General features: G+C 43.1%; 2 protein-coding genes across 5 annotated transcripts in view; both read right to left on the minus strand.

The window, feature by feature from the left end:
* Positions 1 to 17,640, minus strand: part of LOC132392440 (uncharacterized) — a 490,427-nt gene that overhangs the window by 339,847 nt on the left and 132,940 nt on the right. The gene's annotated exons all lie outside the window — the stretch shown is intronic.
* Positions 1 to 17,640, minus strand: part of mgat5 (alpha-1,6-mannosylglycoprotein 6-beta-N-acetylglucosaminyltransferase) — a 231,252-nt gene that overhangs the window by 119,016 nt on the left and 94,596 nt on the right. For 3 of the 4 annotated variants that reach the window (XM_059966266.1, XM_059966268.1, XM_059966267.1), the window contains exons 4-5: positions 15,327 to 15,395; positions 8,443 to 8,519 (exon numbers count right to left, since the gene is read on the minus strand). In XM_059966266.1, coding sequence (XP_059822249.1) covers positions 8,443 to 8,519; positions 15,327 to 15,395 — 146 coding nt within the window. The remainder of the gene's footprint in view (positions 1 to 8,442; positions 8,520 to 15,326; positions 15,396 to 17,640) is intronic. The other variant, XM_059966269.1, reaches the window with a different exon arrangement.

Consider the following 17,640-nt stretch of genomic DNA (forward strand, 5'->3'; position numbering starts at 1 on the left):
TTTCTAAATGGGGAGAAAATCCAGAATCTGATATGCAAAGGGACTTAGGAGTCTTTCTGCAGACACCCTGAAGGTTAACTTACAGGCTGAGTTGGTGCTAAAAAAGGCAAATGCCATGTTAGCATTCACTTCAAGAGGTCTTGAATACAAGAGCAAGGATGTGATGCTGAGGCTTTATAAGGCACTGGTAAGGCCTCACCTTGAGTATTGTAAACTGTTTTGGGCCCCTCAAGTTAGAAAAGATGTGTTGGCATTGGAGAGAATCCAGAGGAGGTTCACAAGGATAATTCCAGGAATGAAAGGGTTATCAGACAAAGACTGTTTAATGACTCTGGGTCTGTACTCGCTGGAATTCAGAAGGATGAGGGGGAATGTCATTGAATCCTTTCGAATATTGAAAGGCCTAGACAGAGTAGATGTGAAAAAGGATGTATCCCATGGTGGGAGGGTCTCGGACCAGGGAGCACAGCCACAGGATGAAGGGGTGCCCTTTCAAAACAGAGATGCGGAGAATTTTCTTCAGCCAAAGGGTGGTGAATTTGTGGAATTTGTTGCCTCGTGCAGCCATGGAGGCCAGTTCATTTTGTGTATTTAAGGCAGAAAATGATTGGAAAAGGCATCAAAGGTTACAGGGACAAAGCTGGGAACTGGGGTTGAGGAGCAGAGCAGACTCAATGGGCCAGATGGCCTAATTCTGCTCCTATGTCTTATGGACTTCAATCAGGGCCACTGTCCAAGGATTAAAGTCAGGAGTGGGTCACGGCAGTGTCATAGAGCTTTGACCAGCGACCAACTGGCATTTGGGATAGATTAGTAAGAGCAAATTAAAAGAAGGTACGGGCAAGTGCCACAGCTTTAGTCTAAGTGGACAGTCAGAGTGGTGATCTTAAGGCTTTAACTCTTTGAGGCTTCAGCAAAGAGAAGCTTCACTCAGAAAGTAAAGGAAAGAAAGGCTCAAGTTTTTTTCCCCTTCTCTTGGTTATATCTGTTCAGTTCGGACAGTAGGGATGACAGGCAGGATAATGAAATGCTTCCCTTGTGGGATGTGGGAAAGCAGGGAGAGGTCCAGTGTCCCTAACAACTACAACTGCGACAAGTGCATCCTGCTGCAGTTCCTAACAAAATGCATTAAGGAGTTGGAGATGGAAATGGATGAATTCCAGATCATTTGGGTGGCTGATAAATAGGACATGTGAAGAGGTAGTTACACCCGATGTGCAGGACACAGGAAACTGAGTGACAGTTAGGAAGGGAAAAATGATTAAGGAGCCAGTGCAGAATGACCTAACATATGAAAGCCACAGTGGTCCGACTTCTGGCACTGAGTCTGCCTCTGTGATTCAGAAGGGAAGGGGGAAGAAGAGGCACACTGTGGTGATAGGAGAATTGTTAGTTAGGGGAAAAGACAAGAGGTCCTGTGGGTGAGAACGAGATTCCTGGATCGTATGTGCCTCCTGGGTGCCAGAATCAAGGATATCTCAGCTAGAGTCCTCAGCATTCTTAAGTGGGAGGGTGAATAGCTAGAAGTTGTGGTCCATCTAGGTACCAATGACACAGGTAGGACAAGAGAGGAAGTTCTGCAAAGGGAGTTCAGGGAGCTAGGTGCTAAGTAATCTCAGGATTGCTACCTGAGCCAAGTGCAAGTGAGGCCTGAGCGAGGAAGATTATACAGTTTAAAACATGGCTAAGGAGTTGGTGCAGGAGGGAGAGCATAAGCTTTTTAGATCATCTGGGCTCTCTTCCAGAGAAGATGGGTCCTATACGGAAAAGACGGTTTGCACCTGAACTGGAGTGGGATTAAACTGGAGGAACGTTAATGCTGCACAGTGGGATATAAACTACAGTCGTTGGGAGATGGGAACCAAAGAAGCAGAACAGTTAGTGGAGAGACTGAGGAGGCAGATATTGGTAAGACATCAAAGTTAGGAATCAAAAGATTAAGCATGGAGCTGCCTATATTTAAATACAAGAAGTAACATACAAATAGCAAATAATAGTGTTGAAAATCAGGAAGCTCATTTATAAGCAGAGGCAATGATTAATGAGGACTGGCTATTGATAGGGCAAAATTTCAGTCAACAGGTTAAGGTGCAACATAAAAGATGGACAAAATCAAAAAGGGTGAATGCAGGACAGACAGTGGGGTATCTAAGTGCATGCAGTATATGGAATAAGGTAAATTTTCTTGCAGTACAGTTACAGATTGGCAGGTATGATGTTGTAGGCCTCACTGAAACATTCCTGAAAGAAGATTATAGCTGGGAGCTTAATGTCTAAGGATACTATAAGACATTAGAGCAGAATTAGGCTATTCACCCCATCGAGTCTGCTCTGCAATTCTATCATGGCTATTCCCAGATCGACCCCATACGCCTGCTTTCTCTTTGATGCCCTGACCAATCAGGAAACTATCAATTTTCACTTTAAATATACCCACGGTCTTAGTCTCAGCAGCTCTCTGTGGCAGAGCATTTCATAGATTCACTACCCCAGCTAAAAAAAACTTCCTCCTTAACTGTTCTAAAGGGTCACCCCTAAATTTTGAAGCTGTGCCCTCTAGTTCTAGACATCCCACCACAGGAAACATCCTCTCCACAGCCACCTTATCTAGTCCTTCCAGCATTTAGTAGGTTTCAATGAAATCCCACCCTCATACATTCTTTTAAGTTCCACCAGGCTGGATGCTGCCCAGATGGTAGATGAGGTGTTGCTGCTCCATCCAGAGAAGGTGGGTCCTATACGGAAAAGACGGTATGCACCTGAACTGGAGTGGGATTAAACTGGAGGAACATTATTTTGTTGTTCCCCCATTACTACCTCTTCAGCATAGTTTTTCAGCAGTCCAGTAATCACTCTCATCTCTCTTACACTTTATGTACCTGAAAAAACTGAATAAGTATTTTACGTCAGTCTTCACGGTGAAAGATGCTAGCAGTATAGAACTTCCAGGTGTTAGGGGGCATGAAGTGTGTGAAGGTACTGTAACTAGAGAGAAGGTTCTTGGGAAACTGAAAGGTCTGAAGGTAGACAAGTCAACTGGACCAGATGATGTACACCCCAGAGTTCTGAAAGAATACGTACACAACGCTGGAAGAACTCAGCAGGTCAGGCAGCATCCGTGAGTAAACAGTGAGGCAAGAAAAGGTGAGGCAACACTTCACCTGCGAGTTTGCTGGAGTCGTTTATTGCATCCGGTGCTCCCGGTGCGGCCTCCTCTACATCGGCAAGACCCGAAGCAGATTGGGGGATCGCTTCGTCGAGCACCTACGCTCCGTCTGTCACAATAGACAGGACCTCCCGGTTGCCACCCACTTCAACTCTGCCTCTCATTCCCATTTAGATATGTCCATACATAGCCTCTTCTACTGCCAAACTCAGGATGGAGCAGCAACACCTCATCTACCGTCTGGGCAGCCTCCAGCCTGGTGGTATGAACATTGAATTCTCCAATTTCTGGTAATTCCCTCCCCCTCCCCCTATCCCAGGTCCCTCTCTGCCTCTCTCCCCTTTCAACTTTCTGCTTTTTTATCTCTACCATTCTTTCATGCTTATCCCCTTCCCCCTCCACCCTTTATCTTTCCTCTGACTGGTTATCCACCTGGCCCTACCCCCTCCCCATCTCCATTACTGGGCTTCGGCCCTCTCTTCCCCACCCCCCCCCATTCCTGATGAGGGGTCTTGGCCCGAAACATTGGCTACTCTTTTCTTACGGATGCTGCCTGACCTGCTGAGTTCTTCCAGTGTTGTGTACATATTCTTTAATCCACAGCATCTGCAGTTGTATTTTTGAGTTCTGAAAGAGGTGGCTAAAGAGATTGTGGGGGCATTAATAATGATCTTTCAAAAATCACTGGATTCTGGAATGGTTTCGGAAGACAGGAAAAATGCAAATGTCACTTCAGTTTTCAATAAGGGAGAGAGGCAGAAGAAAGAAAACTATATGCCAATTAGTCTGACCTCAGTGGCTGGGAAGATGTTGGAGGCACATGACAAAATAGGCCATAGTCAGCATGGTTTCCTCAAAGGAAAATCTTGCCTGAAAAATCTGTTGAATTCTTTGAAGAAGTGTCAAGCACGACAGTCAAAGTAGAATCAATTGATGTTGTGTACTTGGATTTTCAGAAGATCTTTGACAAGGTGTTATACGAAGCTGCTTAACAAGCTACTTGTATACATGAAAAATTCTAGCACAGATAAAGCAGTAACTGATTGGCAGGAGGCAAAAAGTGGGAATAAAGGGAGCCTTTCTGGTTGGCTGCCAGTAACTAGTGGTGTTCCACAGGGGTTGGTGTTGGGACCGTTTCTCTTTATGTGGTATGTCATTCTGGATGACAGAATTGATAGCTCTGTTGCCAAGTTTGTGGACAATACGAAGGAAAGTGGAGGGTCAGATTGTGCTGAGGAAGCATGGAGGCTGCAGAAAGACTTTGATAGATTAGGAGAATGGACAAAGAAGTGGCAAATGGAATACAGTATCAGGAAGCATATGGCCATGCTCTTGGGAGAAGAAAATACAGGCAGTCCCCGGGTTACAAACAAGTTCCGTTCCTGAGTCCGTCTTTAAGTCGGATTTGTACATAAGTCGGAACAAGTACATCCAGTATTATTTAGCGTCAGTTAGTCAAATGTTTGTCTTAGTATATAGCATATATTTTACCTTTCTAAGTATATAAAACAATTAAGAAACGTATGTATACCAATAATTAAACCACTGCGTTGCTTCATAACAATTGTAGCTTTCATCGGGGCAGGGCCTTTCACATATTCCATTATTCTCACTTTTCCTTTAAAATTGTTCCAATCATTGACCAACTGCAGCCTAATGCTTTCCCAATGACATTTCACCTCTTTCCAAACAGTTTATTATTTCCACTTTATTTTTCAATTGTGATCGCTTCTCATCAACGGAACAGAAATACTGCGGGCAGCAGGTCTCAACCTCTGCCGGCTCCCGAGGTCTGCTGGGTCCTAAGGACCACCGCACTGAATTCCCTTGGTCCTAAAGTCCACCGCACTGAGACAGGTTAAATGGGACAAGTTGGGGCTGTGCTGAGTTTGGGTATTTGATCCTCCACAATATTCCACATAGGAATTTAAACTGGAGGTAGCAGTGTTTTTTTTTACGAGGTCGAGTTGTGAGCTCGACATCAACCTGGCACGGATGGCACAAGAGTCACTGGATCGACATCAACCCAGCACAGGAGCGGAATGTCACTGGATCGAACTTGGGAACCTCTATTCTCGAACCCAGCGGGGGGGGGGGGGGGCAGGGTCAGGGTGAATCTTGCTAAGAAAAATTTAAGCCAAATACAAAGTTACACATTCAACACAGTGTCAACAGCAATGACTAATAATGGCGGACGGTGTCGCGATCCGACTTAAAATGGCGGACTGCTTTCTCCTTCCTCGGTTCGTAAGTACAAGTTGTCCATAAGCCGGACGTTCTTAACTCGGGGACTACCTGTAAAGCAAAGATTATTTTCTAAATGGGGAGAAACTTTAAAAATCTGAGGGCAAAGGGAGCTGGGAAGTCTTGAAATGCTGGTGGAACGAAGTCCTGACGAAGGGTCTCGGCCCAAAACGTCGACAGCACTTCTCCCTATAGATGCTGCCTGGTCTGCTGCGTTCCACCAGCATTGTGTGTGTGTTGCTTGAATTTCCAGCATCTGCAGATTTCCTCGTGTTTGTAAAGTCTTCATACAGGCTTCCATGAAGATTAACATGCAAGTTGAGTCGGTGGTGAAGAAGGCAAATACAATGTTAGCATTCATAAAGCACGGATGCAATACTAAGGACTTACAAGACACTGGTAAGGTGACACTTGGAGTATTTTGAGGAATTCTGGGTCCCTAATTTAGGAAAGATGTGCTGATATTGTAAAGGGTTCAGAGGAGGTTCACTAGAAAGATTCCAGGAATGAAAAGCTTATTGTATGTAATACCCTGGTTCATATTTTTTTACTGTTATGTTCTTCTGTATTTCATTTTGTGCTGTTCTGTGCAAGCTGCTTGTTTTTCAGCTTATGTTTGGGTTACTGTTGAATATATGAGATAGGAGAATTGTATGCCATCCAATTAGGATAGCCGGATTAAGGGGAAGTTTCTCACCAAATTGAGGGACACTGAGGATGGGCTTGGGGCTTTTGTTAGATGGAGAAGAAGAGAGAAGTCATAGAGTGGGGCCGTGATTCGACGAAGCCAGGGGTGAGATCAAAGGAAGATTGACGATGGGGAAACCATTAGCTCCAACGTGCACATTAAGATGGGCTCTTTTCTTTTTTTGTTCTTTCTTTACTAACTCTTAAATCAAATTAAGAGTTATCAAGCTAAATCTTTTAATTGTATGAGGTGTACTGTGGCACTCATTTGTGACAGGGTATGAATTACGCAGTATCCATACAAACTGGGGTTTACGGGTGCGCAGGCGCCTCAATCTCACGTTTGACGGGGCCGGAAATTGTCTTCCCCAGACTTGCACAGCCAACAGAACCAGAGTGTTTCACATATAAGGAGCGATTGATGGCTCTGTGCTTGTACTCACTGGAATTCAGAAGAATGAGAGGGATCTAATTGAAACCTAATGAATGTCTTAAGACCTACATAGAGTAGATGTGGAGAGGATTTTTCCTGTGGTGGGGGAGCCTAGGACCAGAGGGTACAGCCTCAGAACAGAAGGATGATGAGGAGGAATTTATTTAGACAGAGAGTGGCGAGTCTGTGGAATTTGTTGCCACAGGTGGCTGTAGAGGTCAGGTCATTGGGTGTAATTAAGGCAGAGGTTAATAGATTCTTGATTAGTCAGGGCACGAAGGGGTACAGAGAGAAGGCAAGAGATTAGGGCTGGTTCCACTGGAACTTTGAATGCAGCACCTGCAGTTGTGGTTGAGGCAGGTTCCACTGCAGTTTTCACAAAAGAATAAAAATATCCTGGAAAAATATTGCAAAGAGAAAGTGCAGATAAATGGATTTAAAGTGCTGTTCTGGTGAAAAGCAAATGCAGACATAGGGCTGAAAGACCTGCTCTTACATGGTAACTAATCTATGATTTTAATGTACAGTTCTGAGTAAAAGTCTTAGGCACCCTAGTTTTTTTTAATATAAATTTTATTTTAGATGTTTACTTTTTATCTTCTGCACTGATATATCATAAGAAAAGAGCAAATTAAATTTCCAAACATTCATTTTCCAAAAAATTAAATGTTGCAGAGATTATTTTGTATTTTGTTAAAGAAAGTAACACATTAAATAATAAACCACTTTTCAAATAAAGACCTGATTGCTTTGTAAGGATATTGTATAATGCTTGATTAAACAAAGATAACAAACAGCTGCTGACAATCAATGACAAAATGAGTTCAATGAACTAAACTGTAGGAGTAGTAAGACTGAGTGAAGGATAACCAAACTAAAAGACGAGGATGTGGCAGGTGCAAGTTTAACTTTCAAATAGTAATTCTTACACTATAGGAAGACTGAGCATAGCAACAATATACAATGTGTTCATCCAATACCCTAGAAGTCCTGCACTGCTATCAGCTCTGAACTCAAAGACACCACTGGAACACAAGTACACCACTCTACAGCCTGAAGAAGTCTTGCCCGAAGTGGTCTTCATGGAAGAGTTGCGGCCAAAAAGCCAATCCTCTAAAGTGGAAACAAAGCCAAGAGACCCACCTATACACAGAGAAACACAAGGACTGGGATGCTAAACAATGGCAGCAAGTGCTCTGGACTGATGAGTTGAAATTTGAAATTTTTGGCTCAATTAGGAGGCAGTTAGTCCATAGAAGAACTGCAGAGCACTATATGGATAAATTTCTGCAGCCAACAGTGGAGGTGGAGGTGGAGGTTTCATGCAGGTTTGGGGCTACATTTCTGCAAATGGAATTGGTGATCTAGTCAGAATAAATAGAATCCTCAATGCTGAAAAGTACCTGCAGATTCTCATCCATTGCACAATAACATCAGGGAGGCACCTGATCAGTCCCAACTTCATTCTGCAGCAGGAACAATCCCAAACTCACAGCCAAGGTTAGAAAAAACATTCTTCAGTGAAAAGATGAATAAGGAATTCTGCAACAGATAGTACAACCTCCACAGAGTCCTAATTTCCACATCATTGAGGCTATCTGGAGAGACAGGTGCAAACAAGACAGCCAAAGTCTACAGAAGAACTATGGCAATTCCCCAAGATGCTTTAAACAACCTACCAGCCAATTTTCTTATAAAACTACATGACAGTGTACTTAAAGAGAACTGATGCAGTTCTGAAGGGAAAGAGTGATCACACCAAATAGTGATTTAATTTAAATTTTTACCATTTACTTCTCTTTATGTTTTTTTTAATCTCTGGAAACTTTTAGATTAATTATTTTTGTAGGCATTTTCATTATGCTGATTTTTTTTTTCTATAGAATTTAATTTTCCAGACATTGTGGGGTACCTTCAATTTGCTCTCACAATGAGGGAAGCCATCCATAGGAGGCAATTCACACTGCTCCTGGGCACCATTGATTAGATCTGTAGAAACAGAAGAAAATGCTCAATTCAATCTAATGGACTGGGATGATGACCAAACATGTTCCATGAATGAATATATTTATATAATTATCAAAAATAATAACACAGCATTTCTGCAATGACAATAGTGGTTACTTTCCACACTGAATAATGGCTGCATAATCACTCTTTAAAGAATTCACATTTAAGTCGAACAAAATTTATTCAAAACAAAACACTTCTAGAATATTAATAATCAGCTACAGTCAAGTAACTTCAGATCTCTAATTTTAAACTATTTGTAAATACTATGGTTATTGTAAGAAATACACCAACATATTAAAAGAATAGGTTTGAATTATGATAATTATTGGTCAAGCATGCAATAAAAATCTGTAAAAAGATTAATGTTTGAAATAACTTGAACAGGTGCATCAATTAATTTTTGATTTGTCAAAATGCAGTAAATACAATTAACATTAAGTAGAAAGCTACAGTTGATCACATTACTAGCACATGCTTTGATTTCTGGATCAGAAATACAGAAACATAAAAGGGAACTACAGTGATCTCTTTCCCCTCGCTTTACCTATTTTCTTGTTGTCAACATTAATTTTTCTCCTGTATGTATTAAGCCACATATTTTTAAGAACTGTAGTGCCACCTGCAGCCTTAACAATGAAGATTTGAGCTAAACTTTAAGGATTAATGGGGGCTGAAGGACAGTGATAGAATCAGAGTAACGAATGATGAATTTGTTTATTTGTGATTTTTTTTAAACACATACACGCATCCCTTAATCTCTATTTCAGCATAAGAATATTTAAGTTTAAATATTTAAGTGAATAATTAAGTTTTAAAAAATGAACAAAAACACAATAAGAATAAATAAAATAGGCAATTTACAAATTATGGGCTTCCAGCATAGTTCACCAACAATGCCATCCATCATACAGTGTAGCTGCAAGATTAAGCTTAATGGAATAGATTAAGAAGGGCAACAACTAGAAAGAATTATTATTTAGCATTTTATAAACTTGGATGTACATAGGATATTATTTTTCAATATCTCTTATTGTAACTTAAATAAATTATTTTTGCATTGCAACAAATTTCAAGTCATATGTCAGTGATAATAAACCTGATTTTGATTACCTTTGTCACCTCCTCAAAAATCTCAAACCAATTAGTAAAACACAATTTGCCCACACAAAGCCAAGCTGACTGTCTCAAATTAGATCATTCCTTTCTAGATGTTCATAAATCCTCCCCAGTAATTTCTCTACCACATTCATGAGACTCACTGGTATAGTTTCCATGATTATCCCTATACCTTTCTTGAACAATGGAACTACATCAGCTATGCACCAATGCTCTGGAACCTCATCTGTGACTAGTGAGGACACAAAGATATTGGTCAAGTTCCACAGTGATCTGTGTTGGGACCAATTCTTTTTACATTGCATGCCAATGATTTGGATGATTGAATTGATGGCATTGATACAAAGTTATGAGACGATATGAAGGTGGATGGAGGGGCAGGTAGTTTTCAGGAAGTAGAGAGATGGGAGAGCCCAAGACCAGAGGATACAGCCTCAGAGTAGCAGGGCGTCCTTTTAGAACAGAGATCAGGAGGAATTTCTTTAGCCAGAGCATGGCGAATCTGTCGAATTCTTTGCCACAAGCAGGTGTGGAGGCCAAGTCTTTATACATGATAACCAATTGATTCAAAGAGAGAGTGAGCTTTGCACAGGTTGGGGAGAAAAGTTTTTAAAAAAGCATTTCATGGGGCTCAGCACAATAGCGGCCAACCAACAGATTTGAAGAAAGAGTGTGCTTTGACAGGTCAGGGAGAAGTGCGCAGATGCAGTAGCCTGTCATCGCGCAAGAACGCTGAGAAAGCTCCAAAATAAAAAAGAGACACTGTGTAGCACAGCAGTCGTCGGAGTAGTGCAAGTCAGAGTAGTAGAGCTTTGGCACATGGGGGCTTTGGTGAGGAGGGGCCTAGGTGAGGTAGGTTACTTCTTTCCTCCCCCCCACCTCCCACAACAACAATAGCGGGTATGACTGTGAGACCAGTTTTCTGTTCTGGGTGTCAGATATGGGATGTTCCGGAGACTTCTAGCCTCCCTGAAGGACACATCTGCACTAGGTGCATCAAGCTGCAGCTCCTTAGAGACCGTGTAAAGGGACTGGAACAGCAGTTTGATGACCTTCAGCTTGTTAGGGAGAACGAGGAGGTGATAGACAGGAGTAACAGGCAGGTAGTCACCCTACAGCCATAGGAGACAGATAAGTAGGTGACCGTCAGGAGAAGGAAGGGAGGGCATCAGGTAGCCCCTGTGGCTGCCCTCTTAACATTCAGTTAATTTTGAGTTAATTCCATTTTGAGTGTTGTTGGGGACAATGACCTACCTGTGGGAAACAACAATAGCCATGCCTCTAGCATTATATCTAGCTTTGTGGTTCAGAAGGATATGGAACGGAAGAGGATGGCAGCTGTAATAGGGGACTCTATAGTTAAGGGAACAAAGAGGCAGTTCTGTGGGAACGAAAAAGAAATAAAGATGTTTCTGAGCACGTCCACAATATCCTGAAATGGGAAGGTGAGCAGCCAGAGGTCGTGGTACATACCAGTACTAAAAAGATAGGTACAAAAAGGGTGGAAGTCCTGAAAGCAGGATACAGGGAGTTAAGAAGGAAGCTGAGAAGCAGGACCTCAAAGGTAGTAATCTTGGGACGCTGACTGTGAGGTTAGGAATACAATGAGCTGGAGGATAAATGCATGGCTGAAGGATTGGAGCAGGGGGCAGGGATTCATATTTTTGGATCATTGGCACCTCTTCTGGGGCAGGTGGGCCCTGTACAAAAAGAACCGGTTGCACTTGAATCCGAAGGGGACCAATATCCTGGCAGGGAGGTTTGCTTATGGTGTTGTGGAGGGTTTGAACTGGATTTGCAGTAGGGTGGGAACCGACATGAACAGGCAGAGGTTGGAGTGGTTGGAGCACAAGTAGAGACAGCTTATAGGGAGTTTGTGAGGAAGGATAGACAGATGTTGGAGCAAAGATGCACTCAGCCAGATGGTTTGTGATATGTCTATTTTAATGCAAGGACTATCATAAACAAGGTGGATGAAGTTAAGAGTGTGGATCAATACACTGAATGATGAAATTGTGGCCGTTACAGAGCCTTGGATGTCTCAGGAGCAGGAATGGCTACTGAGAGTGCCAGGCTTTAGATGTCTCAAAAAGAACAGGGAGGAAGGCAAAAGACATGGAGGCATGGCACTGCTGATCCGAGATAGTGTCACAGCTGCAGAAAAGGAGGAAGTCATGGAGGGATAGTCTACTGAGTCTCCGTGGGTGGAAGTTAGAAACAGGAAGCAGTCAATAACTCTACTGGGTGTTTTCTATAGACCAACCAATAGCAACAGGGATATCGAGGAGCACATAGGGAGACAGGTTCTGGAAAGATGCAATAGTAACAGTGTTGCTGTGATGGGAGATATTAATTTCCCTAATATTGATCGGCATCTCCCTAGAGCAAGGGGTTTAGATGGGGTAGAATTTGTTAGGTGTGGCAGGAAGGGTTCCTGACACAATATGTACAATCGTTTGTAGATAAGCCTACAAGAGGAGAGACTGTACTTGATCTGGTATTGGGAAATGAATCTGGTCAGGTGTCAGGTCTCTCAATGGGAGAGCAGCTTAGAGATAGTGATCACAATTCTATGTCCTTTACCATAAGATTGGAAAGGGATAGGAACAGACAAGCTAGAAAAGTGTTTAATTGGAGTAAGGGGAAATATGAAGCTCTTAGGCGGGAACTTGAAAGCATAAATTGGAAATTGATGCTCTCAGGGAAATGTACGGCAGAAATGTGGCATTCTGCATAAGTACGTTCCAATGAGACAGGGAAAGGATGGTAGGGTACAGGAACCATGGTGTACAAACGTTGTTGTAAATCTAGTCAAGAAGAAAAGAAAGGCTTACAAAAGGTTCAAAAAACTAGTTAATGATAGAGATCTAGAAAATTATAAGGCTAGCAAGAAGGAGCTTAAAAATGAAATTAGGAGAGCCAGAAGGGAGCCTGAGAAGGCTTTGGCAAGCCGGATTAAGGAAAACCCCAAGGCATTTTACAAGTTTGTGAAGAGCAAGAGGATAAGACATGAGAGAACAGGACCAATCAAGTGGGACAGTGGAAAAAGTGTGTATGGAACCAGAGGAGATAGCAGAGGTACTTAATGAATACTTTGCATCAGTATTCTCTACGAAAAAGGATCTTGACGATTAGAGGCATGACTTACATCGGACTGAAAAGCTTGAGCATATAAATATTAAGAAAAAATATGTGCTGGAGCTTTTGGAAAACATCAAGTTGGATAAGTAACCAGGACTGGATGAGATATGCCCAAGTGAGGGAGGAGATTGCTGAGCCTCTTGCAGTTAATCTTGCGACATCAATAGTGACAAGAGAAGTACTGAAGGTTTAGAGGGTTGCAAATGTTCTTCCCTTGTTCAAGAAAAGGAGTAGAAATAACCTTTGAAATTATAGACCAATGAGTCGTACTTCAGTGGCTGGCAAGTGATGGAGAAGATCCTGACAGGCAGGATTTATGAACACTTGGAGAGGCATAATATGATTAGGAATAGTCAGCATGACTTTGTCAAGGGCAGGTCATGCCTTACAACTCTGACTGAATTCTTTGAGGACATAACAAAACGCATTGATGAAGGCAGAGCAGTGTATGTAGTGTATATGGATTTCAGTAAGGCACTTGATACGGTTCCCCATGCAAGGCTCCTTCAGAAAGTAAGGAGGCATGGGATCCAAGGGGACGTTGCTTTGTGGATCCAGAACTGGCTTGCCCACAGAAAACAAAGAGTTCATATTCTGCATGGAGGTTGCTGACCAGTGGGGTTCTGCAGGGATCTGTTCTGGGACCACTCCTCTTTCTGATTTTTATAAATGACCTGGATGAGGTAGTAGACCAGTGCTGATGACACAAAGGTTGGGGAATAGTCTGGAGGGTTGTCAGAGGTTATAACAGGATATCAACAGAATGTAGAACTGGGCTGTGAAGTGGCAGATGGAACTTCAACCCAGATAAGTGTGAAGTAGTTCATTTTGATAGGTACAATTTGAAAACAGAATATAATATTAATGGTCAGAATCTTGGCAATGTGGAGGAGGAGGATATGAGAGATCTTGATGTATGATGTGTTGGCATTCATCAACCGTAGGATTGAGTTCAAGAGCCGTGAGGTAATGTTACAGTTACAATATATAAGACCTTGATCAGACCCTTCTTGGAGTACTGTGTTTAGTTCTGGTCACCTCACTACAGGAAGAATGTGGATACTATAGAGAGAGTGCAGAGGAGGTTTACAAGGATGTTGCCTGGGGAACATGCCTTATGAGAATAGTGAACTTGGCCTTTTCTCCTTGGAGTGACAGAGGATAAGAGGTAACATTACAGACGTATAGAAGATGATGAGATGCATTGATCATGTGGATAGCCAGAGGCTTTATACCAGGGCTCAAATGGCTAACACAAGGGTGCATAGCTTTAAAGTGTCTGGAAATTGGTACCGAGGGGATGTCAGAGGTAAGTTTCTCACACAGAGAGTGGTGGGTGTGTGGAATGCACTGCCACCGGCAGTTGTGGTGGAAGCAGATACAATAGGGTCTTTTAAGAGCTTCCTAGATAGGTACATGGAGCTTAGAAAAATGGAGGGCTATGCGGTAGGGAAATTCTAGGCAGTGTCTAAAGTAGGTTACATGGTCGGCAGAACATTGTGGGCTGAAGGGGCAGTAATGTGCTGTAGATTTCCATGTTCTATGTTTCTATGTTCTATATTTAAGGCAGAGAATGATAGATTCTTTACTGTTAAGGGCATGAAGGAATATGGGGAGAAGGCAGGAGATTGGGGCTGAGAAGAAAATTGGATCAGCCATGATTAAGTGACGGAGCAGACTCAATGGGCCAAATGGCCCAATTCTGCTCCTACATCTTATAATCTATTAATATCCCCTGATCCAGTTTAAAGTTCTACTACAAGATCCATATTTATCATTATCTACAGCTATATTACAACTTAAGGAATTGTAATCACTATTCCTTAATAGTTCTTCCACTGAGTGGTCAGTGGCCAAATGTATTACTCAACAGCGAGCCCAGTATGGCCCCTCCTTTGACTGGACTATCTATATATTGACTTAAGAAAACCTCCTGGATGCACCTCACAAATTCTGCTATGTCTCAACCTCTTGCACTATGGAAGACCAAGTCTTTATTGGGGAAGTTGAAATCACGCACTACAACATCCTTTTAGTTTTTACACCTTTCCCTGATCAACCTGCGTATCTGTTCCTCAAAGGTTAGTTGGCTACTCGGGGTGATGGTGGGGTTTGGTATAATCCCATCAGAGTGACTGCATATTTCTCATTCTACCCATCTCAACTCAGTCCATAATGTCCTCGCAGAGTACATCTGTAATATTGCCCCTGATTAATAGTGCATCCTGGGTTAAGAGAGAAAAAAAGGAGATACGTAGCAGGTATAGACAAGTAAGAAAAGATGATGTGCTATGGAGTACAAGAAATGGAAGAAAACACTTAGGAAAGAAATCAGGAAAGGTAAAAGAACACATGAAGTTGCTTTAGCAAACAAAGTGAAGAAGAACCATAAGGGAGTCTACAGATGTACAAATCTACAGAGCAAAAGGATAGCAAGGGACAAAATTGGTCCTCTGGAAGACCAGAAGGGTAGTCCATGAGTAAAGCCAAAACAGATGGGGGAAGAACATAAATAATTTTTTTTACCTGTATTTACCCAGGAGATGGTCACAGAATATATAGAAGTGAGGCAAGGCAGCATCAACTTCATGGATCCTGGACAGATTACAAAGGAAGAAATGTTTGCTACCATGAGACAAATCAGGGTGGATAAATCCCCAGGACCTAACAAGGTGTTCCCTTGGACCCTATAGGAAGAAAGTGCAGAAATTGCTGGGGGCCCAAGCAGAATTATTTAAATCATCCTTAGCGACATGAAAGGTACCAGGGGATTTGTCAATGTTGTTCTGCTGTTTAAAAAAGGCTCCAAAGAGAAACCAGGAAATTATAGGCTGGTGAGTCTATGATATCAGTTGTGGGTAAGTTATTGGTAGGTATTCTCTGGGACCAGATATACAAATATTTGGATAGACATGGAATTGTTGAGGATAGTCAGCATGGCTCTGTGCATGGTAGGTCATGTTTAACCAATCTTTCAGCATTTTTTCAAGTAAGTTACTACAAAACCTGGACAAAAAGGACGGGCTGCACCTGAACTGCAAAGGGACCAATATCCTGGTGGGCAGGTTTGCTAGAGCTGTTGGGGAGGGTTTAAACTAGTTTGACAAGGGGGTGGGAATCAGAATGTGAGTGCAGAGATTAGGGTAGAAAGACAAGGGCATGATGCTATGTATTCTGAGTTGGTAAGGAAGGACAGGCGGGGGACAAAACATAAATGTAGCCAGTTAGAGGGGTTGAAATGTGTCTATTTCAACGCTAGGAGTATTTGGAATAAAGGGGATGAACTTAGAGCATGGATCAGTACGTGGAACTACACTGTTGTGGCCATTACTGAAACTTGGCTGGAGGAAGGGCAGGATTGGCTGATGCAGGTACCCAGGTTTAGGTGTTTTAAAAAGAATAGGATGGGTGGTAGAAAGTGGGGTGGGGGGATGGGAGGAGGAGTAGCATTACTGGTCAGGGATAGTATCATGGCTATAGAAAGGGAGGACGCTGCAAGGGAGTGTCCACTGAATCAGTGTGGGTGGAAGTCAGAAATAGGAAGGGATCAATCACTTGTGCTGGCCCCCAAATAGCCCGCAGGACACTGAGGAGCAGATAAACAGGTAGATTTTAGAATGGTGCAGGAAATACAGGGTTGTAGTTATGGGTGATTTCAACTTCCCTCATATTGACTGGCACCTCCTGACTGCAAGGGGGAGAGATGGGGCTGAATTTGTCAGGTGTGATCCAGAAGGATTCCTGACACAGTATGAGGACCAGCCGACGAGAGGAGAGGCCATACTGGATCTAGTTCTGGGTGTGAGCCACAATGGCAGGGCCTCTGGTGTGTGACCAGGTGTGAGCCACAGTGGCAGGGCCTCTGGCACTGAGTCTGACCCTGTGGTGCAGAAGGATGGGACGGAGAAGAGGAGAGCTGTCGTCATTGGCAACTCTATAGTCAAGGGAGCAGACAGGAGATTTTGTGGACGTGAGAAGGACACCCACATGGTTTGTTGCCTCCCCGGTGCCAGGGTCTGGGATGTCTCTGACCGGGTGCACGACATCCTGGGACGAGAGGGAAAGCAACCAGAAGTCGTGATACATGTTGGTACCAACATAGGCAGGAAGAGGGATGAGGTCCTGAAGTGTGAGTTTCAGGATCTAGGCAGAAGGCTGAAGAACAGGACCTCAAGGGTGGCATTCTCAGGATTGCTGCCAGTGCTACGTGATAGTGATGGTAAGAATTAGAGGAGATGGCAGTTGAATGCGTGGCTGAGAAGTTGGTGCAGGGGGCAGGGTTTTAGATCATTGGGATCTCTTCTGGGGAAGGTCGGAACTGTACAGATTGGATGGGTTGCACCTGAACTCGAGGGGGAGCAATATCCTTGCAGGTAGGTTTGCTAGCATGGTTCAGGAAGGCTTAAACTAATTTGCAAGGGGAATGGGACCCAGAGCGATAAAGCAGTGAAAGAAGAGCATGGAGTAAAGCCAGATCTAACATGTAGAGAGGCTTTGAGGAAAGAGAAGCAGAACAAAGGGTTTAAAGGCAGTAAGGTAGAAGGACTAAAGTGTGTGGACTTCAAAGCAAGAAGCATCAGGAACAAAGGTGATGAACTGACAGCTTGGATACATACATGGAATTATGATGTAGTGGCCATTACGGAGACTTGGCTAGCACCAGGCAGGAATGGATTCTTAGTATTTCAGTCCTTTAAAAGGGATGGGGGGGGGGGGGGAGGGAAGGGGAGGAGGGACGGCATTACTGGTCAAGGATACTATTACAGCTGCAGAAAGGGTGGGTAATGTAGCAGGATCCTCTTTTGAGTCAGTATGGGTGGAAGTCAGGAACAGGAAGGGA

The sequence above is a fragment of the Hypanus sabinus genome, chromosome 4 (assembly GCF_030144855.1).
Source record: "Hypanus sabinus isolate sHypSab1 chromosome 4, sHypSab1.hap1, whole genome shotgun sequence".
In the NCBI taxonomy this organism is placed as follows: Eukaryota; Metazoa; Chordata; class Chondrichthyes; order Myliobatiformes; family Dasyatidae; genus Hypanus; species Hypanus sabinus.